This window comes from Suricata suricatta, chromosome 10, assembly GCF_006229205.1.
Source record: "Suricata suricatta isolate VVHF042 chromosome 10, meerkat_22Aug2017_6uvM2_HiC, whole genome shotgun sequence".
In the NCBI taxonomy this organism is placed as follows: domain Eukaryota; kingdom Metazoa; phylum Chordata; class Mammalia; order Carnivora; family Herpestidae; genus Suricata; species Suricata suricatta.
This window is the reverse complement of record NC_043709.1, coordinates 79,763,227-79,788,595: the sequence shown is the minus strand read 5'-3', so window position 1 is coordinate 79,788,595 and position 25,369 is coordinate 79,763,227. Positions and strand designations below refer to the sequence as shown.

Below are 25,369 nucleotides of genomic sequence, written 5' to 3'. Positions count from 1 at the left end.
AAGCCTGAAACGTTAATGCAGAAGCAGTATTCCAATGAAAATAAATCACTTAGTTAAGTAAAGGAAAAGCAAGGAGAAGTCAAATGTAAAAAAAAAAAAAAAAAAAAGATGAGGGAGAGAGAGTGAAGAAGAAGAGAGAAAACACAAGTTTTTGAATTAGAAATTTTAGCTTCCAGTTTTAAAATAGGCGTTTTTCATAAGAAAAACCTTGTTTACTATATTGTGACACAAGTATTTAAAGATGGTGCATATAAAGAAGAAAAGAAGCCAAAAAGAACAACTTATATGTCAGTCAAGATTTCAAGAATTAATATTTATGAAAACAATTGGCAAACAACAGTCCATGATCCAAGAACAAAAAATGTTGTAGCAGATGTCTTGTCAAAAGGCTGCAGACTATGAGAAGTAGCATACTCTCGTCCATATGTTTTCTCAGCCTTGAGAAAAGATATCCTCAGTCATTTCAATTTTGGAGAACACAGAGTGCCTGTGTATATAGTGGAGTAGAAGCTTTTTTGTAAGGGAATTTTGAGCCAAGATTCCTGGTTTTACTTGGAAAGAGGTGGCATATATGGTTGAGGTGGAACATGAACAGAAAATAAGTCAAATAACTCAAATAATCTAAATAACTCAATCAGTCAGGAATAAATTGCAGAAGAAACTGGTGGGGTCATTGGTTGTGTCTGGCATGCCTGTCATCCTTTCTACATCTTTTGGCAACCATATTCTGATTCCTCCCCTCATCCATGCTGTTTTGGTGGGACTCTTTGTTAGCGCCTGGTCTTAAACAGCTCCATAGCTGGGCTTATGACTATTAAATATAGGGTTAATAAGCAGAAGAAGAGAGCAAACTGAACAACTGGGGATTCAGAGGGGTCAGTGGAACTGATTAGGTAAAAGGACAGTCATAATGGGTGTACCTAAACAAACACCATGAATGAGAAAAAGTAAAGGTCAGCCAGCAGGAAGCCTGGATTGGCAATGGTGGAAAAGAAGCAGTTCCTGGTGATGAAACCTTCCAAGGTGTTACAGAAAAAGTGGGTGAGGGACATGGAGAAGAGAAGGTCAGTGCAGATACAGAGGTCAAGGGCCTGAGCAGCCAGCATGTGGGATACACAGCCCATGAGGGCTAAAGTCCCCTCTGATGATAGTAGGTCTGGGGACCAAGATACAGAATGTGAGCCAGGTTCCAAAGTCTTGGGTGGACGAGAGGGAATGACCAGGATGTTGGCAGATGCCAGGGTGATACAGTGAGAGAGGCTTACCCTCAAGGAAGTTTGAGATTTTAAGAGGGCAGAGGAATCAGGCTACAAGAGACAAGGAGAAGCAACAAGGAAAGTCTCTTCACATAAAAGAGAAAAGAAACACTCCTTGACAGAGCTGCTGAGAAAGCGAAGAGGCCTTCGGGGAGAGGGGGTCTTCATCTAAAGCAAGAAGGTGGGGGGAACAGTTGAAAAAGTAGTTCAGGACACAAGGGTGTTTACTGAGTAGGACAGAGTCTGGAGACTGAGGAGGACAGAAATGGCACCTTCGGGCAAGGAGACATAGAATGTCAAGGATACCCTGGGGCCAGGGCTGGAGGGATTTTGTGCTTACACTTTGCGCACTGATGGGTAAAAGCATGTTAGAATTGATAGCAACAGTCTCTCTCAAGAGAGTGAGCAATTGGCCCAGTAGCCAGAGGTCTTATCTAACTCTGTCAAGGTGATGAGGGACTCAACAAGCCTGCATATAGCACAGCCTATTCGTTGAATGTATAGATGAATAGATGAGTATCCACCAGGGTGGTAGGTGTAGTGAGGAGCCTAAAGCAAGCATCCTTCTCAAAGGTGTGCCCAAATTTGAGATTATTGCTGGTTGCTACTTACCTTTCGGCAAGCACTTCCCTGATAGGCTACACTCTGGTATTTTGAGTGTGTGGAATCAATGCAAATACTTGGGATGGAATTTAAGTACATGTCTGTCTCTGAGTCACTATCTTCAACATTCTGCACTCTGATATGAATTAAAAACATTTGATCTGATTATAATTGTCCACATGCTCTCATTTGGATTTTGTGCCAACTCATTATACCAAGGTGCTACCTGTAAGGACACAGGTTTGAGACAATAGAAGGGCACACATTGCCCAAGGCAAGAGGGACCACCCTTGTAATTCCCTTAACATTCCTAAGGGCAGGCCTAGAAATAGAAGCTATAGGTAATCAGTTATTGCTTAAGGCTAGTTACACCCTATGTGAGGGTCCTGGGTCCTGGGTCTACTCTGTGATTGGTTAACACTCTAAATGTTGTAATTGGATAAACCTGCTGTCAATAATATCATATAATAATAATTGGATCACTGTACCTATGTCACAATTTCCTGTAACTCCCCCTTCCCAAACTCATAAAAGCCCTACCCCACCTTTGTTCGGGGCTCTCAGCACGGATCCACCACGCAGGTAAAGTCTGTGAGCCCGAGTTTAGGCCCCGGCGAGCCTAAACCCGTAATAAAGCCCTTTGCTTTTGCATGCGTGACTCGGTCTCCCTGGCGGTTTCTGGTTTTTGGGGGCGATAAAGAAATCTTGGGTATTACACTACGTCATGTTCATTAACACATCATATTGGTTTTTCCTATTCCAGAACAGAAGAACTAGTGTAGTCCATAATTTGCATTTTATTTAAAAGTTCAGCCAATGGTGAGGAACAACTAAGTAAAGATAAACATAACAGTTGCACTGAGCAATCTGCAAGTATTCAAGATGTTGTGTGTTGTTTCATTTTCAAGCCCCAGACAGACTGTGCAGAAACCAAGCCTACCCTGAAAAAATCAGTAAACAGTAGATGTTCAAAATCATTACACACAAGAAGTATCTTAAGGTTTTTTGGTGTTATTTTAGACAGGGAAATAATTTTCCTTTGAAAGCCACAGTGACAGTCCTACAGCTTCGCAAATTAATATCGGAATAGAATGAAGACAGTCTCACATAGTGATGGTAAGTACCGGCCCTGGAGACAGATGCCCTGAGGTTTCATCTTTTTTATTTATTTATTTATTTATTTTGTCTTCTGTGTGACTTTGATCAAGATCCTTAACTTTTCTGGGCTACAATTTCTGTGTTAAATAAAATAACATTGTAAAGCATTTCTGAGAGCAACTGGCTTTTATAACGTAGTAAACACCATAAAAGGGTGAGCTGTTACTATTACTTGGAGCATGTACCTAAAAGTGGATAAGAATACATTTCCATTTTTAATATTTTGATTTTAAGATTTCTTGAAACTTCAGATTCAAACTCTTATAAATGAATGAAAAGCCTCAGATAGGTGGTTTCAAAAGGTAAAAGAAAAGTTATATTATAATTGATTTCCCCCAGCATTACTTAATTCTCTGCCATGTGGATAAGCATCACATGCAGAATATAGACTCAGAAAACCTTGAATCACATCCCTGCTTTGTCAGTTACTAACAGGGTCTTACTAGATCATTGTGCCCTCTGGGCCTCAGACTTCTTATAAAATGGAGATTAAAAATTACTTTCCTCTATCAGAGAGTTAGGGTAGGGACCCAAGAGCACACACACTGTTGCTTTGCAAATAGCTTCCTTAGGGATGCACAGTCAGCGAAGTTTTAAGTAACAACAGCAATAAAAAGGATAATATGGTTTTAGCACCTCACATGCCCAGTCTCTGAGGATCTGTTCAAATAGGAGTCCAGAAATAAATGTATTGGTAGAAAAGGTAACATGTATGAGGCCCAATCTGTTCCACAACCGCTCTATGTACCTTTTCCTCCTTAAAATAGGAACCACACAGAGGCAGCTCCAAATACCAACTTTCTCTGTGGCAGGAGATCCTGATGCTACTCGAGATGACAGTTGGACACTGCAGCTAATTTTTCTAGCTAAACTCCTTCAGTGTCCCAGTTTGGATGACTGGGCCTTAGGCTCTCTCCAGAGCCCCGGTTGCTCCCATATTCCCCCTGGTTTTGTAGTGGGCTTTTCCTGCTTCTTCTGCACGCTTGCTAGTTCTTTCTGGATCCCGTTCAGCTCTTCCTGAAAGAGAAGCACGGTGGCTGGAGCCTTCCTCCCATTTGCTTGCCTCCAAATCTGGTCATCCTTCCTTTGCTCCCACCTCCCTTGGCTGAGCTCCCATCATTACTGTGAGGGGTCTGGGGACCCGCTGCTTTTTCCTCTTCTGCTTTCCAAGTCAGATAGCAATAAGGATGGCAAACTCACTCCAACATAGTGCTTTCTACAAGACAACCTCCTCATCAGCCCTCTCTGCCATTGCTCTGTCCACTGCTGTCCCAACTGTGCACACCAAGTATCAAGAAATTACTATTTCCTAGGCTGCAAAGAGATGTAAAGTGAACATAAAGTGATTCTAGAAGCTCCTCCTTGGATACCACTAGTGAAGGCCACTGTATTGTTCTTGCAGAAGTCAGTAACATTTATTGCTACCATGTGCAAATAAGTCAGTCCACAACCATTTATTGAGCAACAACTATGTGCAGGGAACAATGCCAGATAATGGGAATATTGCAGTGAATAAAATCACCAGTCTCTGCCCTGAATAAGAACATCACTTTATGGAGACCGGAGTGCGACTGAAGAGAGAGATGCAGAACTATACTCTCACAGAATCTCAGCACTCAAGGCCTTCTGGAGATTTCTTCATCTTACACATCACACCTATCAAGGAATTTCTAATTCATTTAAAATAACAACACTGAGCAAAGAAAACTTTCATAATGCATGATATTAAAGGTTCTATGCTAGTAAGACAGGATTTTATAAGTGCTGAAATGATTATAAACTAGAATAATATGGATTTATAAGAAACTAATCATGGAATGCTTCCTGAAAAGGGGTTTAATTTAGATTTAGGTGGAAAGAACTAACATCACACTTTCATTATATATTAATTTTCATGTGTTTTTCTTTTTGTTCTTTTTTCTTTTCTTTAATCACAATACCATTTTTGACCTACAATCATTAAGTACCAGATGTCTTACACTTACTAGAGGCAATGAATGGTTGGCTAAATTTTGAGTACTGATAATGTTTTCATCATGACATTTAGTCACTGATCCCTACAGAATTACAGCATATCTGAAAAACCACTGAGGCAACGCTGCCAGATTTTAAAATGGAAAAGTAAAGGCAAGGTGTAATTAAGAATTTTATAAATTTCTGCAATAATGAGGTTACAATGACTATAATCCGGTAAACTTAGCAATTTCATGGCTCAACAAGAGACCAACCAGCTCAGTAACTGAAAGAAAGAAATTTCTATAAACAATTATTGCTTTTACCTCCACTTTAATGATCATTGCCTAATGAAATAATAAAGATTCCAAAGTGAAAGAGTATATTAATTATGTTCTAAATATGTAATTATGTTCTAAAACAGATCTCTTATTGTAAAGAGACATCAACCTATTTTCATATTTCCAACCATTTAGTTATCCAAATTTAAACAGCACACACATACAATATATGCATGATTAAGATAGCACAAGATGTGTGCAACATCACTTATTGTACATACTTTAAAAGAGCATTAGAACACTGCAAAAAAAAAGTTGCACTCACCTCTAAAATGTAGTTAGTAAGAAAGTCCACAAAACACAGCTGATACTAAACTAAAATTTATGTTCCCCCAGCAAAATAGTTATTATCAAATTCTTAAGCTACTGTGCACTCTGTATAGAAATTCTACTTAAATGTGTTTATTTGCCTGCTAGAAAGTAAAATTAGTAGATGCGTAGAAGGTGAATGATTCTGCACAAACTCTTATGATAAGAGTAGCTTGATACAATTTACAAATTTGCAACAATGTAATTACTGCGGAGACTGACAGGTCTGCATATTTGATGTGGGAGGTAAACTCCTTGGTATAATTCTGGCTTATTCTTTTTTTGCTGCTCCTCAAAATCTGAAATAAAAGATTAGTTACAATGATTTTTTTCCTGATGAGGAAAAGAATAAATTCTTGTTAACTCAGCTGACAGTAAATTTTAGAGCTAAAAAAATGATGGAAGATATCTTAAAAATAATTGAAGGCATTATTTCTTAAAGACTTTTATTCTGTATCACTCAAGATACCAACTTTCAAATCAAGAAGCCACTATCTGCCATCATGGTTCAATGTGTAAATACCACCTACCCCACTTGGGCATTGGTAAAGATCACAGCTCTCAATTAGATGCTACGCTGTTTGTTGAATGCCACATTTCCACAAGGGGCTGCCTATGATGGTCATCTTATAAAGCACTGTTTAGAACTTTTAACTCTAATATGCAGGTACTAACAACTCAGACCATGATCACAGGGTGGGCTATGGGGCGCTCTGATATTGGTCGGTAGGGCTGTAACAATAAACCTGATAAACCCCACCCTATTGTGTCATAAACGGTTCCCAATCAATTTGGTCTAAAATCTCAAGCCTCTTCCACAGCAGCTCACTGAATAAATGAATTATGCTTTCCAGTATACATGTATGCAAATTGTATCAAGAATAAAATCAAAGAACTCATTTTATTTAGCTGAATATCTCATAGAATAAAAGGTCATAATTACAAGTCATATAACCTGTTCAGCTCTAATATGCTAATTAAGAGGTTGGGCTTGGGAGCCAAGATATCTGGGCTGGTGTACCAGCTCTCTCCCACCTGTTGGGTGTGTGACCTTATACTCTACACCTGTTTCCTCACTAGTAAAACTGAGGTGATAATGCCTCCTATAACATGGGCTTGAAGATGAAAATAAGATAATACATATAAAGGATCAGGAATGGCATCTGATACACAGTTAAACCCACTCCATAGCTATTTTAGAGGCAGTTTGTATCAATTCCACAGACATTGGCATTTTAACCTGAACATTTTAAGAATATTGAATTTGACAAAAATATCTTTGTTGTCCTGTAGATTATATGTATGTCAGTGTAATTTATGAGTAGATAGAAATATATTCTCAGGGAAAATTATAATTGGCATTCTACATAGGTCAACTTCTCTGACTGCAGCATAAGTAAAGTAACTTCCCTAGTTCCACAGGCTAGCAGGGAATACTTTCAGTATGCATTATCTTTTCCAGTTCTGAAGCACAGAAGCTGCATGTTATATATTTAGAATCAGAGCTTATAGACATCTATATTTATGATTTATATACACTACTACTTTTTTATGAGAGGTATTATTTGTAATACTCTATAAATCTTAATGGGCATGTGTACTAAAGAGTATAAGATGAAGAAAAAATCTTTAAAGCAAACCAATCCTCTGAACAAAGTCCTTGTTTCCTGCTCCCCCTCATCAGCCCGTCTCTATCCAACCCACAAAAGCTTGTATCTCCATTACCCCCTCAGGTAAATGCTTACTCAGATCTAGACCTAAAATGTCTTTAAATACACAAAGCCTGGGTGGCTCAGTCAGCTGAGCATCTGACTCTTGATTTCGGCTCAGGCCATGATCTCATGGTTCACAAGACTGAGCCCTGTACAGTCTCTGATATCAGCAGATGGAGGCTGCTTGGGATTCCCGTTCTCTCTCTCTCTCTCTCTCTCTCTCTCGCTCTCGCTCTCGCTCTCTCCCCTCTCTCCCCCAAATAAATAAATACACATGTAAAAAAATACACAAAATAATGGTGTGGTGCTATAATTACACTGCTCTGTTCAACAGCACACATATCCTAACAGGTATGCCTTTTTCCATGGTAGAGAGGTCACAGAAATAAGAGTAGGATATAATGGCTTAAAGGATTGAAAACATTTGAAATCACACTGTCCTAAAGCCATTTCAAAACATTCCTTCTCTTCCCAGATTGTCAACATACATATTTATGTTTTATTTTTTAAATGTTTTTATTTATTTATTTTGAGAGAGAGAGAGAGCGCGAGCGCGCAAGCGAGCATGCCCATGCGAGTGGGGGAGGGGCAGAGAAAGAATTCCTAGCAGGCTCCACACTGTCAGCACAGAGCCAGAAGCCGGGCTTGAACCCACGAACTGTGAGATCATGACCTGAGCTGAAAAAAAGTTGGATGTTTAACCAACTGAGCCACCCATGCACCCCAACATATTTTTTAATGCAAATAAATATGCCCACTGTTATACCTGGAAAATGCCTTCTAAATATGACCAATCTCAAAAGGAATTCAAGATTGTTAGAATTATATCTTTGGTAAATTTTTTTGCTTTCCTACCAGAATCATCTAAACAAACAATATTTACATGGAATTTTTATAAAATTCTAGTAATTTTTCCCTTTAAGGACTTTTAATATATCATTTTCATGTTTTATCCTTCAATAAAATTAAGTACTATAATTCATACTCTGGCATAGAGTACATGTATGACCACTAGACGATTCACACACAGACACACATAACAGAAAATTAAATTTTTCTCTACTTATATTAGTCTATTGAAAAGCTTCAAGCTATTGCCCATCCTATCTCTCAACTTTTTGGCACAAACCAAGAAACATGAAACAAGGAAGAATATTAAGTAAAGATAATCTAGGAGTTGCAATTGTAAAAGTATTATAAATTATAAATGATTTTTAAATAATTGACTAAATATCACATAAAATGTAATGATATGATGATTCTACTTAATATATCATACAGAGAAGGCAAACAAAATCAGAACACTGAGATCATAAAGTTGGAAATTGCTTCAAAGGGCATCATATGTCAATGGTGCCATGCAGTAAACTTAATGCTCCATTGCCCTATTTTATTCTAATTTTATCAGCTACACAAACATACACAACTCAGCTATCAAAGACCAAAGAAACGTAAGTGTAAATGGTGATTTTTTTAAGGTTTTACATGTAAATCCACCTGCACTTTTGGAAAGTTCATGGCATCTCACTTCGATTTTACAAAAGACCCATATTAGTGCCTGTTTTTGCTAACTGAAAGAACTCTGAATATTTTCACTTCTACAAAAAAAGGCAAAAGCAAAAATGATGTTCAACATCTGCGTCGCTGGAGTGCTGGAGAGCTGTTACAGAGGCCACAAGCACCTCAGGCAGTGGGAATGTCCCCACAAGCCCCTTCCCTGGGAACCATACTCAGCTTTCCAACATGAAGCCACCAGAGTTGTGAATTGTGTCTATGAGCACCTGTGCTTTATTCTGATTTATTCTGTGCATTCGTTAGCAAGATGTGTCCTGAGGTATCTTAGGAAAAGCCTAAGAGAGGCTATATTTTAGGCCTATGAATGCATAAAAAGTTTCCATAAAAATTAACGGTGCAAGGGTGCAAGGGTGAGTGGCTCAGTTCAGCATCATATGTCAATGGTGCCTCTTGGACTTTAAAAAACAGCATCTCTGCCTCTCTTCCAGCTCTATCTCAGAGAGGTGGACTACTGGAGCTTTGTAGGCAAGAGATAATGAAAGCCTGAACTAGTGATGGCAGTGGAAATGGAAAGGAGAAACAGTTGCCAATATGATTTATTCGAGGGTGGTCTGGGAGGTACCCTCAAATACTCTTGACTAGTCAAAGTAAAATCTTCTTTTATTTCTTTCTTATTTTCCTTGAGAATAGTTCAATAATCTATTATATAAAAATGCAACTCTTTTCATGTATCTCCTGTTAAGCACAATTTACTATTATCATAAACCTCACTCTTCTGTCAAAAATTTATATTGACCCCATCTTTCTATTTTAGGATCTAGTACTTTAGTCAAAATCAACCATCTAGAGCAATATTTTAAGGAACCAGAAAAAGATGACAAAAACGCCTGAAATTTGCCAATTTTACAAGCATACCAAATACTCAGACTTATGAGCATTTTTCCTGAGTCCTACATCATAGAAGCATTTGCCAAAATGGCACTGACCACCTTTATTTCCATAATTTGCTTCCCAAAGATAGTTGAAATGATGAAGAGAATTAATGCAAACCAAAAGTCATTTTGATTATAAAGCAAGCCTCTGATTCAAATGGAGTATTTTGAAGTTATGCTCCTTCAATGAATACCCAAAATTCCATTGCACTTATTTTCTAAGAATTAAATTTAAAAAAAACTACCACTATGATCTTTTTGGAATTAGTTAGCATATACATAAGTTAATAAATAAATTCCTCCATTTTAAAATATATCCAATGATGAGTATTTATAGTTATTAAGAAACATGGTACTGATTTTGTTTGATACCTAAGAGTACAGGTAGCTAGCTTAAAAAAGAGAAAAAACAACCTTCCCTGGATTTATATTTTAGCGTTAAGTGTATCACCTTGGGTATTAAACATGCTGCTAGCTATCTCTTAATGAGCACCTGAGCTGTCATTTTTAATAACAGAATGACAATTACTATCTATAAGTTCTATTCCCTGAGAATCATTTGTGCAATACTTAAATTAATATGGGTAAGAATAGAAACTTACTATTTTGTGTATAAAAATAGTATTATTTTCTAATACCTGGCATAACATTATAGGAAACGGGACATATATTTACAATAAAAGATCAACATCTGTCCAAGTGCATGGACCATTTCAATATGCAGCAGAACCTTATACGAAATTTTAATCATGAATCTCAGTTGTTCCTTGTAAAAAAGGTCATTGGTCTATATGAGAAAAATATGCAAATTCAAGGTAAAATATAACAAAACAAATAAGCCAAATACTTAGCCATTCTAATCTTAGTGTTCTTTTTCTCAATTCAAAGTAGACACGGAAGATGAATGCCATAAAAACTGGAATTATCTAATTCATCTAAGTACACATGCCATCAATATGTAATACAAGCAATCATATCATAGCCTATGTAATTCATTGGTTATAGGATTCTAAAAATTCTACTTTATTATCAAATACTAAACATTACAACCATATACCTCTTCCACAAAGCTGTCTTTCTTCTCTAGCATTTCTCGTAAAGTCTGGAGAATTTTAATGCACAACTTTTCTTCCTTCTCCATCAGTTTCTTTGTATGATTAATCAACCTGAAAGCAAAATATTAAACCTTAAATACAACAGTGATTTCTCTTTGAACTATATATAACGTCATATACTAGAGGGGAAAAAAAATCACACTATTATTTGAAAATATGAAGGTTTTTTGTTTTGTTTTGTTTTGTTTTGTTTTTTACTAGAAAGGCCATCCAGTAACATTTACTCTATCTCAGAACATTTTATCTGGAAACAACAAATAAATAGAGTTTTACAGGGCTTACAATAGAGACACAGTGTTGTCATTCAATCATTTATTTTTTAATGTAAAAATATCAATGAACAAATTACCTCATATATAGTTGAGCATGAAACGAAGAGCTAATGTCTATCATTTCTCAGAAGGCTTAGTTAACTACCAGCTTAGGACCAAACCTCCCATTGCAATAAGATAAATTTGGCATCTGCATATGAAAATATGAAGTAAACAAGATACCTATTTTTAAAACTTTTAAAATTACACTTCCACTCATAAACTTTGTATTATAAACATCCTCCGTTTTACAGGTAGTGTATCTCAGTGCTTTCAAATTTATTGAAGTAGCCTACTTTTAGTGGGACCCAATACTCTAAAAGAGGAGACACTAATGATGTTTAATCCCATCATATGAACTAAAGCAACTTGAGTAGTAGAGAAATATTAATATTTCAGCATATTACATTTTGTTATCTTATGTTATACTATATTATTTTCTATGTACTATACTACCTTAATGATCTAGGTGCAGTCTCAGTATACAACACTGCAACCTTAGCATAACGGCTGCTTTCCAGTTTCCATTAATAATAATGTGCTATTTTTCACTGCTAGGGTTTGGTAGAAATAGGCAGTTTTGTGATTAGGAGCAAAAACACAACAAAGTAACATCAAGCTATTCTATCCATTTACTTTTTTTTTTTTTCCTTTTTATTTTAGAGAGGAACAGGAGAAGAGCAGAGACAGAGAGAGACAGAGAGAGAGAGAGAGAATATCTTACATAAGCTCCATGTTCAACATGGATTCTGATGCGGGGCTCAATTCCATGACCCTGAGATCCTAACCTGAGCTGAAATCATGAGTCAGATGCTCAACTGACTGAGCCACCCAGGTGCCCTCCATTTACTATTTTCACCACAATTTGGGCAAAAATTCTAATTTTGTAGTGGCAACCTGTGCACTGGTGTTCTGTCAGGAAAAAGTTTGAGGATCATAGTCATATGCAGCCTCAAGAACTCAAAACCAAGTAAAATGTTTATAATCAGAATTTATAGCTTAGCATATATAACTCTTAAAAGCTGGTTCCTACAATGATCCTGTGAGATATGTCATCCTAGAAAAACAGGACGATGCCAAACATAATGGAGTGGTCCCAGTTCAGCGACATAACAGGAGTACTATGGGACATAACTCTGAGGAAAAGTGAGCTTTCAGGAGCTAGTCCATGCTTATCAGATGTCAAGGTGAAGTATGAGGACTTCCCATGCATTCTCTCAGTTCTCCCTCAGTGCTAAATGTTCTATTATCGGGCTCATGAGAAAACTGAGGTCCAGAGAGATAAAGCAACTTGTCTGCAGTTACACAATCATTATGTGCTGGAATCTGGAAATAGACCCACATCCATCTGACAACAGAGCCAGTCTGAAGCACCATTCCATGGTGACATGATGCATTTACTAATCTCTTGAGTTTCAGAGTTACTGTGAAGAGAGTCCCCACACAGCCACCTCTTATATGATAAGTATTAACACAGGTCATGGCAAATGCCTAAACTAGATAAAGAAATGATTACATTCTGTTGGGGGAGTTTCCTAGAACTGATCAGAGGTTTCAGTGAAGAGATAACTTTTAACAATGAAGATTTCACCTGGCAGGAAAAGGCAGGGAAGGAAGGCATCCTTCCAAAGGGAACAGTATGAACAAAGGGCAGAGGCAGAAAGCTGGCCATCATGTCCAGGAAATGATAAGTAGTCCAACTGCCAGCTGACACATGAAGACATGAAAGAAGAGAGTATAGGAGATGCATCTGCAAAGAAGAAACTGGGACTATTATGCAAAACGATGGAATTTACTCCACAGAAAATCGGGAACCACTATTATCAAGGACCTGAATGACCTTGCCTACATGTGAAAGATGACATGGAAGAGTGAGAACACAGCAAGGGATGAACAGGGCATGTGATGGGGTAATGATGCAAGAAGTAATAGAGAGATAAAACAGACAGGACTTGGTAAATAATGACATGGGAAGTAGAAGAAGAGGAGGAAGGGCAGATCATAGACACTTGAAATTTATAGACTGAGTGAACATATGGACAGTGATACTTTTCAATGATATCTAGGTCATGCTGAAGGAATAGCATGCAGGGAAGAAAAAGTGATTTCCTATCCTCTTAGACATGTGAACGCTGGCCAAGGTGTTCTATATCCATATATCCACAGGGTCAGGCTCAGCCAGCAGAATAATTGTTCTAGAGTTCTCCTTGCAAGGAAAACATCTGCCTTCCTAAAACTTCTGCTATTTGTCTTTTCTTTCATGTCTTTGAATATATGAACATAGTTTGGGTGGGCACTGTCAATTTCTTTTGATTTTTTTCCCCTCAGACTATTTTATTTTTCTTTAACTCATTTTAAAGAAATACTTAATTCACTAACGATTTGAAAATATCAAGCATACAGGTGAATACCATCTGCTAGGGATTTACACAAGTTATTTGTCCATTACATAATGTTTGGTTGAATAAAATCCATGGCCTTCTAATATTTTTTCTAAGATCTATGTAAGAAATAAATTTCATGAAACAACTCACCATATAAATACATGTGTATAGTGTACTAAACTAACACAAAAGTTACTTTTACTATATGAGATGCACTTTGGTTTTTATATTTTCTCCTAACACTTTTTTTAAATTAATGGGTGCTTCTCCTTCTAAATAAATTTTAAACTCATAGTGAACCACATCCCATGGTGTGATAAACACTTAGATTATCCTTCATAAAGGAGGAGTAGGTGGTGATTTGAATCAGATTGTAACCAGATATCTTAAAGGTTAACAACCACATTGACTTCTCTCCCTTTATTCTCTTCTCTCTCCATGTGATGAAGCAGACTTGTTGATTTGGGTTCTTTCCTGGGATCTATCCCTCACATTCTCCAGCAGACCCATCTGAGTCAACATGTTCCAAGAATGAAAGTCATTTGAGGAAGTCAGAAGTCCCACTAAGGCCTTGGACTTTAGCTGTATTCTTTAGTGAAGCTTCACCAGAGAGCTCTGCACAGTAATATAAGGGCCCTTGCATAGCTACTATTAAGATTCAATTCTAATTTTATTAGATACCCTTGCAAATAAACTCCTGGGTTCTTCACAGAGTTAGTGAAGGGGTAGGATAATCACTGGAACAGAAAACAGATATTCCCGAGCTGCTAGCCATACTACAATCATAATAGCACAGAAATCTCTTCTCTAACCACTAAAGTATGTGACATTTTCTCCCATCTCAGTGTATTATCTGTAATATGTTCCCACTATTATTTCTCTCTGTTTCTGTCCTTTTAGATACCTGGTGGTACAATAGATTTGTTTTCAGCACATTTTCAGCACAGGTCAATATTTTCTTGGCATTTTGAGTTACTTTATATCATCTTTTCATAGATGTATATCTTTAAGTTCTAGACCAGTGCCATCCAACATAATGTTTCTGCAGTAATTGAAATGTTCTGTATCTGTGCTATCAAATTTGTTGGTCAATAGCTACATATGGCTATTAAGCATTTAAAGTGTGTCAAATGTGGCTGAAGAACTGGATATTTTATTTTTATTTTTATTAACTTAAATTTTAATTTGAATAGCTACGTGTAGCTGATAGTTACTATATTGACAGCCTCATTCTTGACACTGAGTCAACAAACTTTTTTCCTCAAGAGCCAAAAAGTAAACAACTTAGGCTTTGTTAGTCATACAATCTCTGTGGCCACTAGTTGACTCTCCTCTACTAGCCACACAGACAATATGCAAATGAAAGTATATAGCTATGTTTCAATAAAATTTTATTTGTAAAAATGATCAAAAGGATCAATGTACCCTGAAGCCAGTGTTTGCCAGCCCCTGTTCTAAATTATCAAATCTCTGGGATAAGTATCATATTAATTTCCTGGAGTTAAAATTCAGATTTATTACCCACATTTTATTTTTTATATTTTTATTACCCACTTTTTAATTAATATTCTATGCATTGATATATATTCACAGGAGATAAAGGATATTCCTCAAAGGCCCAATTTTTTATATTGAATTACTACCCAATATTTCTACTTAAGTTTTTTTCTAATGGCTTCCAGAGTCATCAGTTTTGCAGATACTCTGGACCTCTTCATTTAAAAATTCTTGTTAGAAGACTGGCAAGTGTCCAGACAAACACATTCTTTCCAGTCCCTATAAGACCAGAGGGTCTAAAGTCAAGAAGCCATGATTCTGGCCATAACACAGAAACACCACTCATTCTCCAACATGATTCCTGTAGTCAGTTCTCATCCCATATCTTGTTTTCTCCCCCCAAATCCCAGCTTTAACTGGAAAAAGCAAGAACATACTTCTTGTGTCCCCAGTCCTTCCATCTCTGCCTCAGTACATCACCGTCAATACAGGGGGGTTCGAGACCTCCTTCAGCAATGTCCTCAAGGACACAGGAATTAGCTGTGATGGATAACGGTCAAGGGGGTTGGCAGCCTCCTCCAACTCCCCATCCAGATACTCTTCCCAAGAAAAGAAGTACCCCTGACTGGACATCCTGAGTGAACTACTCCATCAGTGCCCTCAACACTACTATATGTCTCTTTTTTTTCTGGAGCTAGCTACATTTTCTGTCACCACTTGCAGCTCTTCCTTGAGAATTGCTCATTTCCCACAAAAATGGAAATATTCTAGGATAAACACATCAGCTATACTAGATCTGACAATTCCACAAAAATACTGAGAGAACTAAGTAAATGACAGGCTGCAGATAAGGAAGATCAAGGCAGCATGGCAGAGTGCTGGGGCGAGACGTCAGAGCTCTTCACCGGCAGCATGCCTCAGCCTTCTCGTCCAAGTGAGGCTGTGCCGGCAATCCCTCCGAGTGTTTGTGCAGATGGACAGAGGAGGTAAGCACACGGAGGACAACCACGCACACAGTAAGACCTCAGTGAACGCTAGTTCCCTTCCCTTCCTCTCTGTTAAAGAAAATGAGTGACTGTAAACAGGAATCTTTTTGAAGGTCACACCATATAGTTATAGTGAGGAATTACAGTGAAAATATTACTACATGTGAAATTTTTTGCCTGGTAATGACACATTTCAATTTTAGTAGATTTTAGCAAAATATAACTTGGCCTTCAGCAAAATAAAACTTCAGTTGAATCAAGTCAATTATTTTGAAAGTATATTTTAACATGGATTTTAGACCTTTCATATATTCTGTGGACTGTCCTTATGTACCAGCGGAGTAAAAAGCAGATATGTGTTAGAGGCCATCTTGCTTTGGTAACACAGGCAAAATCTCAGGTTGTACCACTTACTTGGACATGAAAGCACCACATCTTATTCTTGCATCACTCCCCTCGGGGAACAGTAGTTCTGGACTGTACAACACATCAACCAACACTGAGAATTCGGCCTGCATCATTGGGCTGAACTGTTGTTCCAAGGAGGCCACTACGTCCTAAGAAGTAGAGCACAAGAGAGCGCACGTGAAGATTTCAATCATATTTCATACTTTTAAGACAGGACAGGCCTAAGAATACTAACCAGAAAAAAGACATAAGAATTTCAGAGACGTACCCTAACTTCCCATGGCATCAAAAGTTTGTGCTTTAAGTACAGTCAGTTTTCTATATGGATACTGCTTGGGCCACCTTTTTCATTCACAAGATAAGAGAAGGGTGGGTAGGTATATGATTTCTAAGGATATACACAAAAGATGAAAAGTTCGTAAAATCACTGGTATAAGCCCTATAGTATCTAGGATGACATGGTAGGTATTCAGCAAATTAGACTAACTTGGGATTTCTTGAGGAACAGCTAAAATAAAAAAGATTCCCTATGTGTTTCTGGTTATTAGGAACTAACCATATTTTCCAATGGGGAAATCCTTGACATGATATTTGAAGCAGTATTAGCACTTCACAGGGATTGGAACATTTAATACTATTTCAAATTACATTAAAAACATTTTTTTCTAGAGAGAGAGCATGCAAGCAGGGGGAAAGGCGAAGGGAGGAGCGAGAAAATCTCAAGCAGTCTCCTCGCCCAGTGCAGAGCCTGATGGGAGGCTTGATCCAACAACCATGATCATGATCTGAGCCCAAATCAAGAGTCACACACTTAGCTGACTGAGCCACCCAAGCGCCCCTGAGTTACATTTTTTGATTTACTGGTCACCTAACCAAGAGCTTTTCTTCACCCTTCTCCTTGGTAACAGAATCCCCATGTTGTTTCTCAATTAAGCAGCAACACCCTCAGGGAAATGAAGCCCCTCAGCTTAGGGTCATTGTTGATTAGCATAAGCCAATCATGATCACTCCAGTTCCCTCCCAGTGATTAGTCTAAGCATAGTTATGTGACACAGTCCTGGCTAACAGGACACCAGGTGAGGTCTGGTAAGCAGGCAGTGGTGTGTGTTAGGGGAGGAAGAGGTGGACTCTTGAAACTACCTATGGCTCTCAAGACAGCTTGAAAATGTGACCTCAAAATGGGCAGCCCTCACACCTTTGGGGACCAGCCTTAACCTGAAAGCCAACAGAGCAACAGTGTCAGTGCCCTGATCTATCAAGCAATTAAATTAACCAATGCAGGAAGAGTCCCAACTCCAGATTCCTTGCTGTGTGAAATGATGTATTTTTTTCATTGTTTAAGCCACTTTTAGTTAAAATTGTGTTAATTATAGCTGAAAGCATTCTCAGTCACGTGTCTAAAACTGTCTGTGGGCAACGACAATGTACTGAACATTCTTTAATGACTAAAGCACCCCTTTTTTGTTTTTAAAATAACGATGTTAAAAGACAAAAAAAATCTTCTCACATAAAACAATATTTTATCCCTTATTTATGTATTTTTATTTAAATCTAAGTTAGTTAACAAAGAGTGTAATAATGATTTTGGGAGTAACTTCACCCATATCTATGACATATTTTGGCAAGCAGAAAACTGATTGTTGTTTGCTGTTTACTACTTTCAGCTACAGCAGCACAGGTGGAGGGACACCCCCCCTTTATTTCTTATGTCTAGGTTTTGGGAGTTAACTACTGTTTTACTTTTTCTTACCTTTTTAGCAAAAGTAATCATTTGTACCTCAACTATTCTAACAAGCTTTCTGAGAAAATTCTGACGACAGTTAAAAGAAACTACCAGGAAGGAAATAACAGAAGTCATAAAATAGATATTATATAAGGTGGGAAGAAAATTTGTTTTATTAAAATGTCACTAAAAGATGCCTATTTTTCAGATTACCTCTCTTCATTTCATTTACTAAACAAATTGTGTTCGGCCTCCTATGCTGTGAATTCTGTCTTCATCATGTATTTTGATCATGGGCCAACTATGTAATCTCTCTAACTGTTGTTCTGCCATGTGAAAAGCCAGAATAGTTATATCCCCGATCACATGGGCTTGCCGTGAGGATTAAAGAACGTCGTCTACCACAGACTGGCCACTTACTACTCCTTGTTACATGTTTGTAATCATTACTGTGGAGTACCAGTTAGCTGCAATCATCACTCTATTAATAAATCCAGTGCTCACTTCGCTGTCCTCATCTTACCCAACCACTGCTAAGCGTTTTACGCACTTGCTTCTACTCTGTCAAACCCTTTCTGCTCTTGACTTCTGTGACATCATACTTTCTCTATTTTCCACCTATGGTCTGACCATTCATTCCTTCACCAACTCCCAGTAGCTCCTGGCCCTTTCTTTTGAGGGATCTCATTCAAGTCCATGGTTTTAATATCCTTTATGTGCTGGAACATCCCACATTTATATTTCCTGCATGGATATCATTCCAAACCACTCTGGACTCATATCCAGCAGCCTGTTTGATGAACCCACATGGATATGTAAATAGGTATCTCAAAATCCTCCCCCCAGAATTCCTGATCACAGTTCTCCTATTCTTTCCTATCTAGTTGCAAATGATTCAATCATATCATATTATCTATTCTTTTTAAAATATTTTTTAATGATTATTTATTTTTGAGAGAGAAAGAGACAGAGCATAAGTGGGGGAGGGGCAGAAAGAGAGACAGACACAGAATCTGAAGCAGTCTCCAGGTGTCAGCACAGAGCCTGACACGAGGCTTGAACCCATGAACTGTGAGATTGTGACCTGCGCCAAAGTCAGACACTTAACAGACTAAGCCATCCAGGTGCCCCTTATATTATCTATTCTTTCCAATACCTCACAACTCATCCACCCATCTACCAGGTACTGCTGGCCTTACAACTAAATATATCCAAAATTCATCTACTTCTCTTCACTACTATCAGTACCCCCTAAGCCATGCTGCCATCATCCTTTGCCTGAATTAATCCAAGAGACTCACTGCTTCCATGTCTGGACCCTATAATCTATTTATCACTCAAAACCAGGTGATCTTTTAAAAAGTATATCACATCATGCTTATCCTCTACTGAAAAATCTCCAGTGATTTGCCATCTCGCTTAGAATAAAATCCAAATGCCTTACCATGCAAGTCTCTACATTACTGGGCTCCTAATTTCATAATCCTCTCCTACTCTGCTCATTAAACTTCCACCCCAAAGGGCTTCTCTTGGTTCTTCAAACCCGCCAAATTCATTCCTGTCTAAGTACCTTTGCATTTACTCCCAATAAAAATCTCTGTCCTCAAATCTTTGAAGAGATGATTCCTCTTCATTATTCAAATCTCAACTCAAATGTTACCTCAACAGAGTAGAGCTCCCTGCTACAACATCTTTCTCCCAGAATTTCTTCACCATGCTTTATTATCCTGCTTTATTTTATTCATAGCAGTTTTTTAAATGTTTATTTATTTATTTTAAGAGAGAGAGAAAGCATGTGCATTGAGTCGGGGAGGGGCAGAGAGCGAGGTTGAGAGAAAATCCTAAGCAGGCTCTTGTTGTCAGTGTAGACCCCAACGTGGGGCTTGATCTAATGAGCCTTGGGATCATGACCTGAGCCAAGATCAAGAGTCAGATGCTTAGCTGACAGAGCCACCCAGGTGCCCCTCACAGTCTTCTTACCTAACATTAAAGCATTCATCTAATGAGTGAGGATAGGTGTTCTATGAGAGCACAGAGCCCACAGCTCTGTCTCCACCACACAGTAGCTGGTGTTGTTTTTACCAAAGACATATTTATTTAATGAATGCTGGTTAACACTACTATTCATCTCTCTCTGAAAGGTTCTACTCATCTGGCTCTGATGAACTTGACCCTTCTCCTTTCTGACCCTGTCTTTTGTCTCTCTTACTTAGCCATTCTGCCACCCTTGGTCTCTTACAAGATGTTCTTTGTTTTTCCTATCACTATATTTTCTCTTTTAACAACACCATCTACTGTCCTTGCACCAACTAATATCCTCAATTATAGACGTAACTTCCTATATATTTCATAGCCTGTTAATGTGACTCAGCATATTATCAATGAGCATGGACAACCTCCTTTTACTGCATCCTTTCCTTCCTTTCTATAATAAAAGGTTTTAATAGTATTACCTAGTCTCCAAACATCAGCCTCTTATACACCTCTGTCTCTCTTATCTCCATTCAAGAGCCAACAGGTATGTTGACCCTGACTTCATTATCGGATGAAAGCCCTTTTTCTCCATTACATCCATACTGCCCCCTGGGTGAGATATTTAGTGATTCTTTTTTTTTTTAAAGGATTTCCTTTTTTATTTTTACATTATTTATTTTTGAGAGACAGAGACAGAGCACAAGCAGGGGAGAGGCAGAAAGATGAAAGAGACACAGAATCAGAAGCAGGCTCCAAGCTGTCAGCACAGAGCCCAACATGGAGCTCGAACTCACAAACTGTGAGATCATGACTTGAGGCAAAGTTGGACGCTCAGCTGACTGTGCCACCCAGGCACCCCATGTTTAGTGATTCTTAACTAATCTGTCCTCTTCTAGTCTCTTCCTGATAATTTTTTCCTGCCAATCAGTAACTGTCAATTATAATGACATTTTCACCAAATTTTTAAAGACTTATAGCCTTCAAGCTTGTCTTTTTAATCCATATAACACTCAGCTATTAAAACTCTGGACCTCCACCAATTATTCTACATGTGACCTCCTGTAATATTTATTCCAGTTCATGTCTTGACTATTCTCCAAGCCAAACAATTTCCTTAAACCATACCCTAATTGACTCCATGAAATCGTCTACAATTATGTGGGTGGGAAGATTTCTGTAATGGGTTGAATTGTGTCTCCCTAACAAAACTCATATGTTGAAGTACTTCAGAATGTGACTATTTTTGTAGATAGGACCTTTAAAGAGGTAATTAAGGTAAAACAAATTCATATGGGGAGGCTCTAATCCAATAAGACTGGTATCCTTACAACAAGAGGCGACTAGGGTACAGACATGTATGTGCACAGAAGAATGACCATAGGAGGACACAGTAACCAAGTGGCCACCTGTAAACCAAGGAGAGGGACTTAAGAAGGAAGCCTTGAACTAGGGCTTCTAGCTCCACAACTATAATAAAATATATTTTTGTTGCTTAAACCACCCAGTCTGTGGTAGTTTTTTGATGGCAGCCTGAGAAAATAAATAAAATGTCTCTCTTTATATGACGTCCCAGAATGTCGAGGCCAAACACAGGATTGGGATACTATGTAAATAATTTGGGACTAAAGGCAGTTACATCATGTTCAACAAAAAAAACTATGAGAGAATACTAAGAGATAAACTACAGCAAGGTTATGAATATTTAATTTACTACATGAGAATTTATTCTAACATATTTTTCCAAATTTTATTATTATATCATTTTGATATTGACTCATTACTATACTATCAAACACATTAAGTAATACATACTCACTAAAAATAACTCAACAACTTTTACATGGAAGCTATGTTTTAAAAAGAGTAGTTCTGGGGCCTTGAGTGGTTCAGTTGGTTAAGCTTCTGACTACAGCCCAGGTCATGATCTTGCAGTTTGTGAGTTTGAGCCTGTGTCGGGCTCTGTGCTGACAGCTCAGAGCCTGGAGCCTGCGTCAGCTTCTGTATCTCCCCTCCTCTGCCCAAGCTGTCTCTCTTTCTCTCTCAAAAATAAAAATACCCTCAGAACCAAAAGCACACTGTATACTCTGCATGTTAGCCAACTTGACAATAAATTATACTTAAAAATACATAAACATTAATAAAAATTAAAACGAGTAGTATTGGTAGGGAATTTTAAAATAAAGCCTGGTCCCCAATTAGAATGTGACATTCTTAACCACATTTTATTTGTGTTACTACATCTATTAAAAGTTATAATTTAGAAAATGATAAGCCATTGCATACTATTACTGTACCTGTAACTTTTCAATAATGTTTCTGTAGTCCCAAGCTGGCCCTCCAAGAGCTTCCTTAAAACGTGGTCCAGAGCGAGCAGATAGTCTCCAACCCATGGCTGCTCTCTGCACCATATTAGAATGACTCTTCAGGAAAAGAGTATTCACTTGGCTGTCCAAATCCACTGGAATGGCAATCCCACGATTCTTTGCTGAAAAAGAAAGATTTAAAATATCTTTCTCTTAATTTGACTGAACTTTCTTACACATTACTGAAATGGTCTTATAAGCATAGAATAAAAAAGAAAAAATATAAGTTCTGTGATGTAATGAACAGTATGGTGACTATAGTTAACAATACCATATCATATATTTGAAATTTGCTAAGAGAATAAATGTTAAAAATTCTCATACAAGAAAAGCATTCTAACTATGTAAGGTAATGGATGTTAACTAAATTTATTGTACTAATCAATAATATATGCATATATTAAGTCATTATGTTGTATACTCTAAATCAATACAAATGTTATATGTCAATTATATTTCAATAAAACCAGGGGGGGGAATCAAATCATTAAACTCTGCCATTAAATTGTTTTCTATAACTACAAAAGCATTTAACCTAAAAGTATTTCAATTCTTATGACCAGTTATTAAACTGCACTCATTAAACTTCTTTGATTTTTAATAATTAGTGTTTGAAATGAACTTCATACAGCATCGATATAGTAAAAGAGTGTATAACAACCATGCAAATTTGTACTTTCCCAACTACCAAAAAAAATGGGAGACAAAAAACACATTATAAAATCCTGCCAGTCCACTCATGTGTGTATGCACACACATGAGCACACATGCAGAATTCCACGTAATGAAACATCTGAAGGAAGAAATAAAAACTTGAAGAGCATTTAAAAATCTGCATTTGAAGAGGGCAAGCAGTACATGTTCTTCTTCCCAAAATTCACTGAATTGTGTATTTTATCAGACTTACATCACAGAACTGAAACATGAGAACAGTTGCCATAAGGAAAACAGAAAGTTGAGGCATTTTTGTAAGCGGAATGAAGATAGGATTGGTCCCTCAGAAAAGGGAGAGGACACACACTGCTCTACATGAGATGAGAGTTGGAACAGGTCTTCCTCAGGACATAGTGAATGGACACCAAGAGCGGTAATGGGGTACAGGGGAGTCATCTGGGCAACTCTTTAAAGAATAGCATGTGAACCACTGGAAGCTAAGGTCCTCCTTCCTCTCACTAGTATAAGCAGGGCAGTTGGCAGCAGCAATTTTAATCAGAGGATAAAGTTAGGGAACTGTAGAAATGTTCTCTCATGAAAGTGAAATACCTGTCTGGAGAGAATGCCAAATGAAGATGTCGGGACTTGACAGAGAAGCAAAACAGGGCTTGAAGTAACTCCAAAGATCTTCAAGCTCTCCTACTTTAACACTTGTTAATATTCTCAGCTGGTCTTCTGCTTCACACACACACACACACACACACACACACACACTGACACACACTCACACTCCAGAGGAAAGACTGTATATCATTTATTCAGCCCTTCACCCAGAACTCCAGGTCAGACCCGTCATTTATACAAGAAATGCTTGTAGAGAAACACTCTCAAAACTACACTGGATCCCATGCAGTCATTAAAGAACTTTATAACCATGAACATACCACCAAGAATCATAGGGAAAACTACAAGCATTAAGAATAAAGGGAGCCAGTGAAAACAGAAATGATTCAGGGAAGTACAAAAAATATTTAAATAATTCTAATTATCATCCTCAGAAAATGTGAGCATATACTACACCCTCAGAAATTGACAAATCAGAAAAAGAAAGAAATCTTGAAAATTAAAATATAGTTGCACATATAAACATCTCAAACTGGCTGAAAAAGAAAAGGATAAAAATAAAGACCAAGTTCATAATCTGGGAAAGTCAAAGAATCTTCTAGAACATAAAGCACAAAAGATGAAAAGAGAGAATAAAACAGAGAGAGCATGAAACAGAGTCATCCAGAAAGTCAAATATCTAAAATTTTAAGTTTCAGAAAAAAAAATATCAGAGGCAATGGAAGAGAAGAAATTATTAAGAAAATAATAAATGACAATATACCTGATATGAAGAAAGACCTATGTCTTCAAAATGAAAGGGCCCAATGTGTGTTAAAAGGATTAAAAAAGCAGATTGACCATATTCTGGTAAAAACTGACAATGCTATCATGGGTTTAATTGTGCCTCCCAAGAATGAGCAAGTCTAAATCATAGGTACCTGTGAATGTGACCTTATTTGAAAATACGGTCTTTGCAAATGTAATCAAGTTGAGGTAAGATCATACTAAATTAGGGTGGGCCCTTATCCAATACAACTGGTGTACTTTCTTACACCATACACAAAAATCAACTCAAAATGGCTGAGGACCTGAATGTGAGACGGAAAACCATCAAAACCCTCGAGGAGAAAGTAGGAAACAACCTCCTTGACCTCAACTGCAGCAATTTCCTACTCGACACATCCCAAAAGGCAAGGGAAATGAAAGCAAAAATGAACTCTTGGGACCTCATCAAGATAAAAAGCTTCTGCACTGCAAAGGAAACAATCAAGAAAACTAGCAGGCAACCGACAGAATGGGAAAAGATAGTTGCAAATGACATATCAGATAAAGGGCTAGTATCCAAAATCTACAAGGAACTCACCAAACTCCACACCCAAAAAACAAATAACCCAGTGAAGAAATGGGCAGAAGACATAAACAGACACTTCTCCAAAGAGGACATCCAGATGGCCTACAGGCACATGAAACGATGCTCAACATCACTCATCAGGGAAACAAATCAAAACCACACTGAGATACCACCTCACACCTGTCAGAGTGGCTAAAATGAACAAATCAAGAGACTAT

The 25,369-nt window shown here is 37.7% G+C and overlaps 1 protein-coding gene across 3 annotated transcripts in view; it reads right to left on the bottom strand.

The window, feature by feature from the left end:
- The window catches only part of ITPR2 (inositol 1,4,5-trisphosphate receptor type 2), a 478,853-nt gene that overhangs the window by 204,397 nt on the left and 249,087 nt on the right, over positions 1 to 25,369 (bottom strand). For all 3 annotated transcript variants that reach the window (XM_029955850.1, XM_029955851.1, XM_029955853.1), the window contains 3 exons: positions 22,472 to 22,662; positions 16,487 to 16,629; positions 10,837 to 10,945 (listed from right to left, as the gene is read on the bottom strand). In XM_029955850.1, the coding sequence (XP_029811710.1) occupies positions 10,837 to 10,945; positions 16,487 to 16,629; positions 22,472 to 22,662 (443 nt within the window). The remainder of the gene's footprint in view (positions 1 to 10,836; positions 10,946 to 16,486; positions 16,630 to 22,471; positions 22,663 to 25,369) is intronic.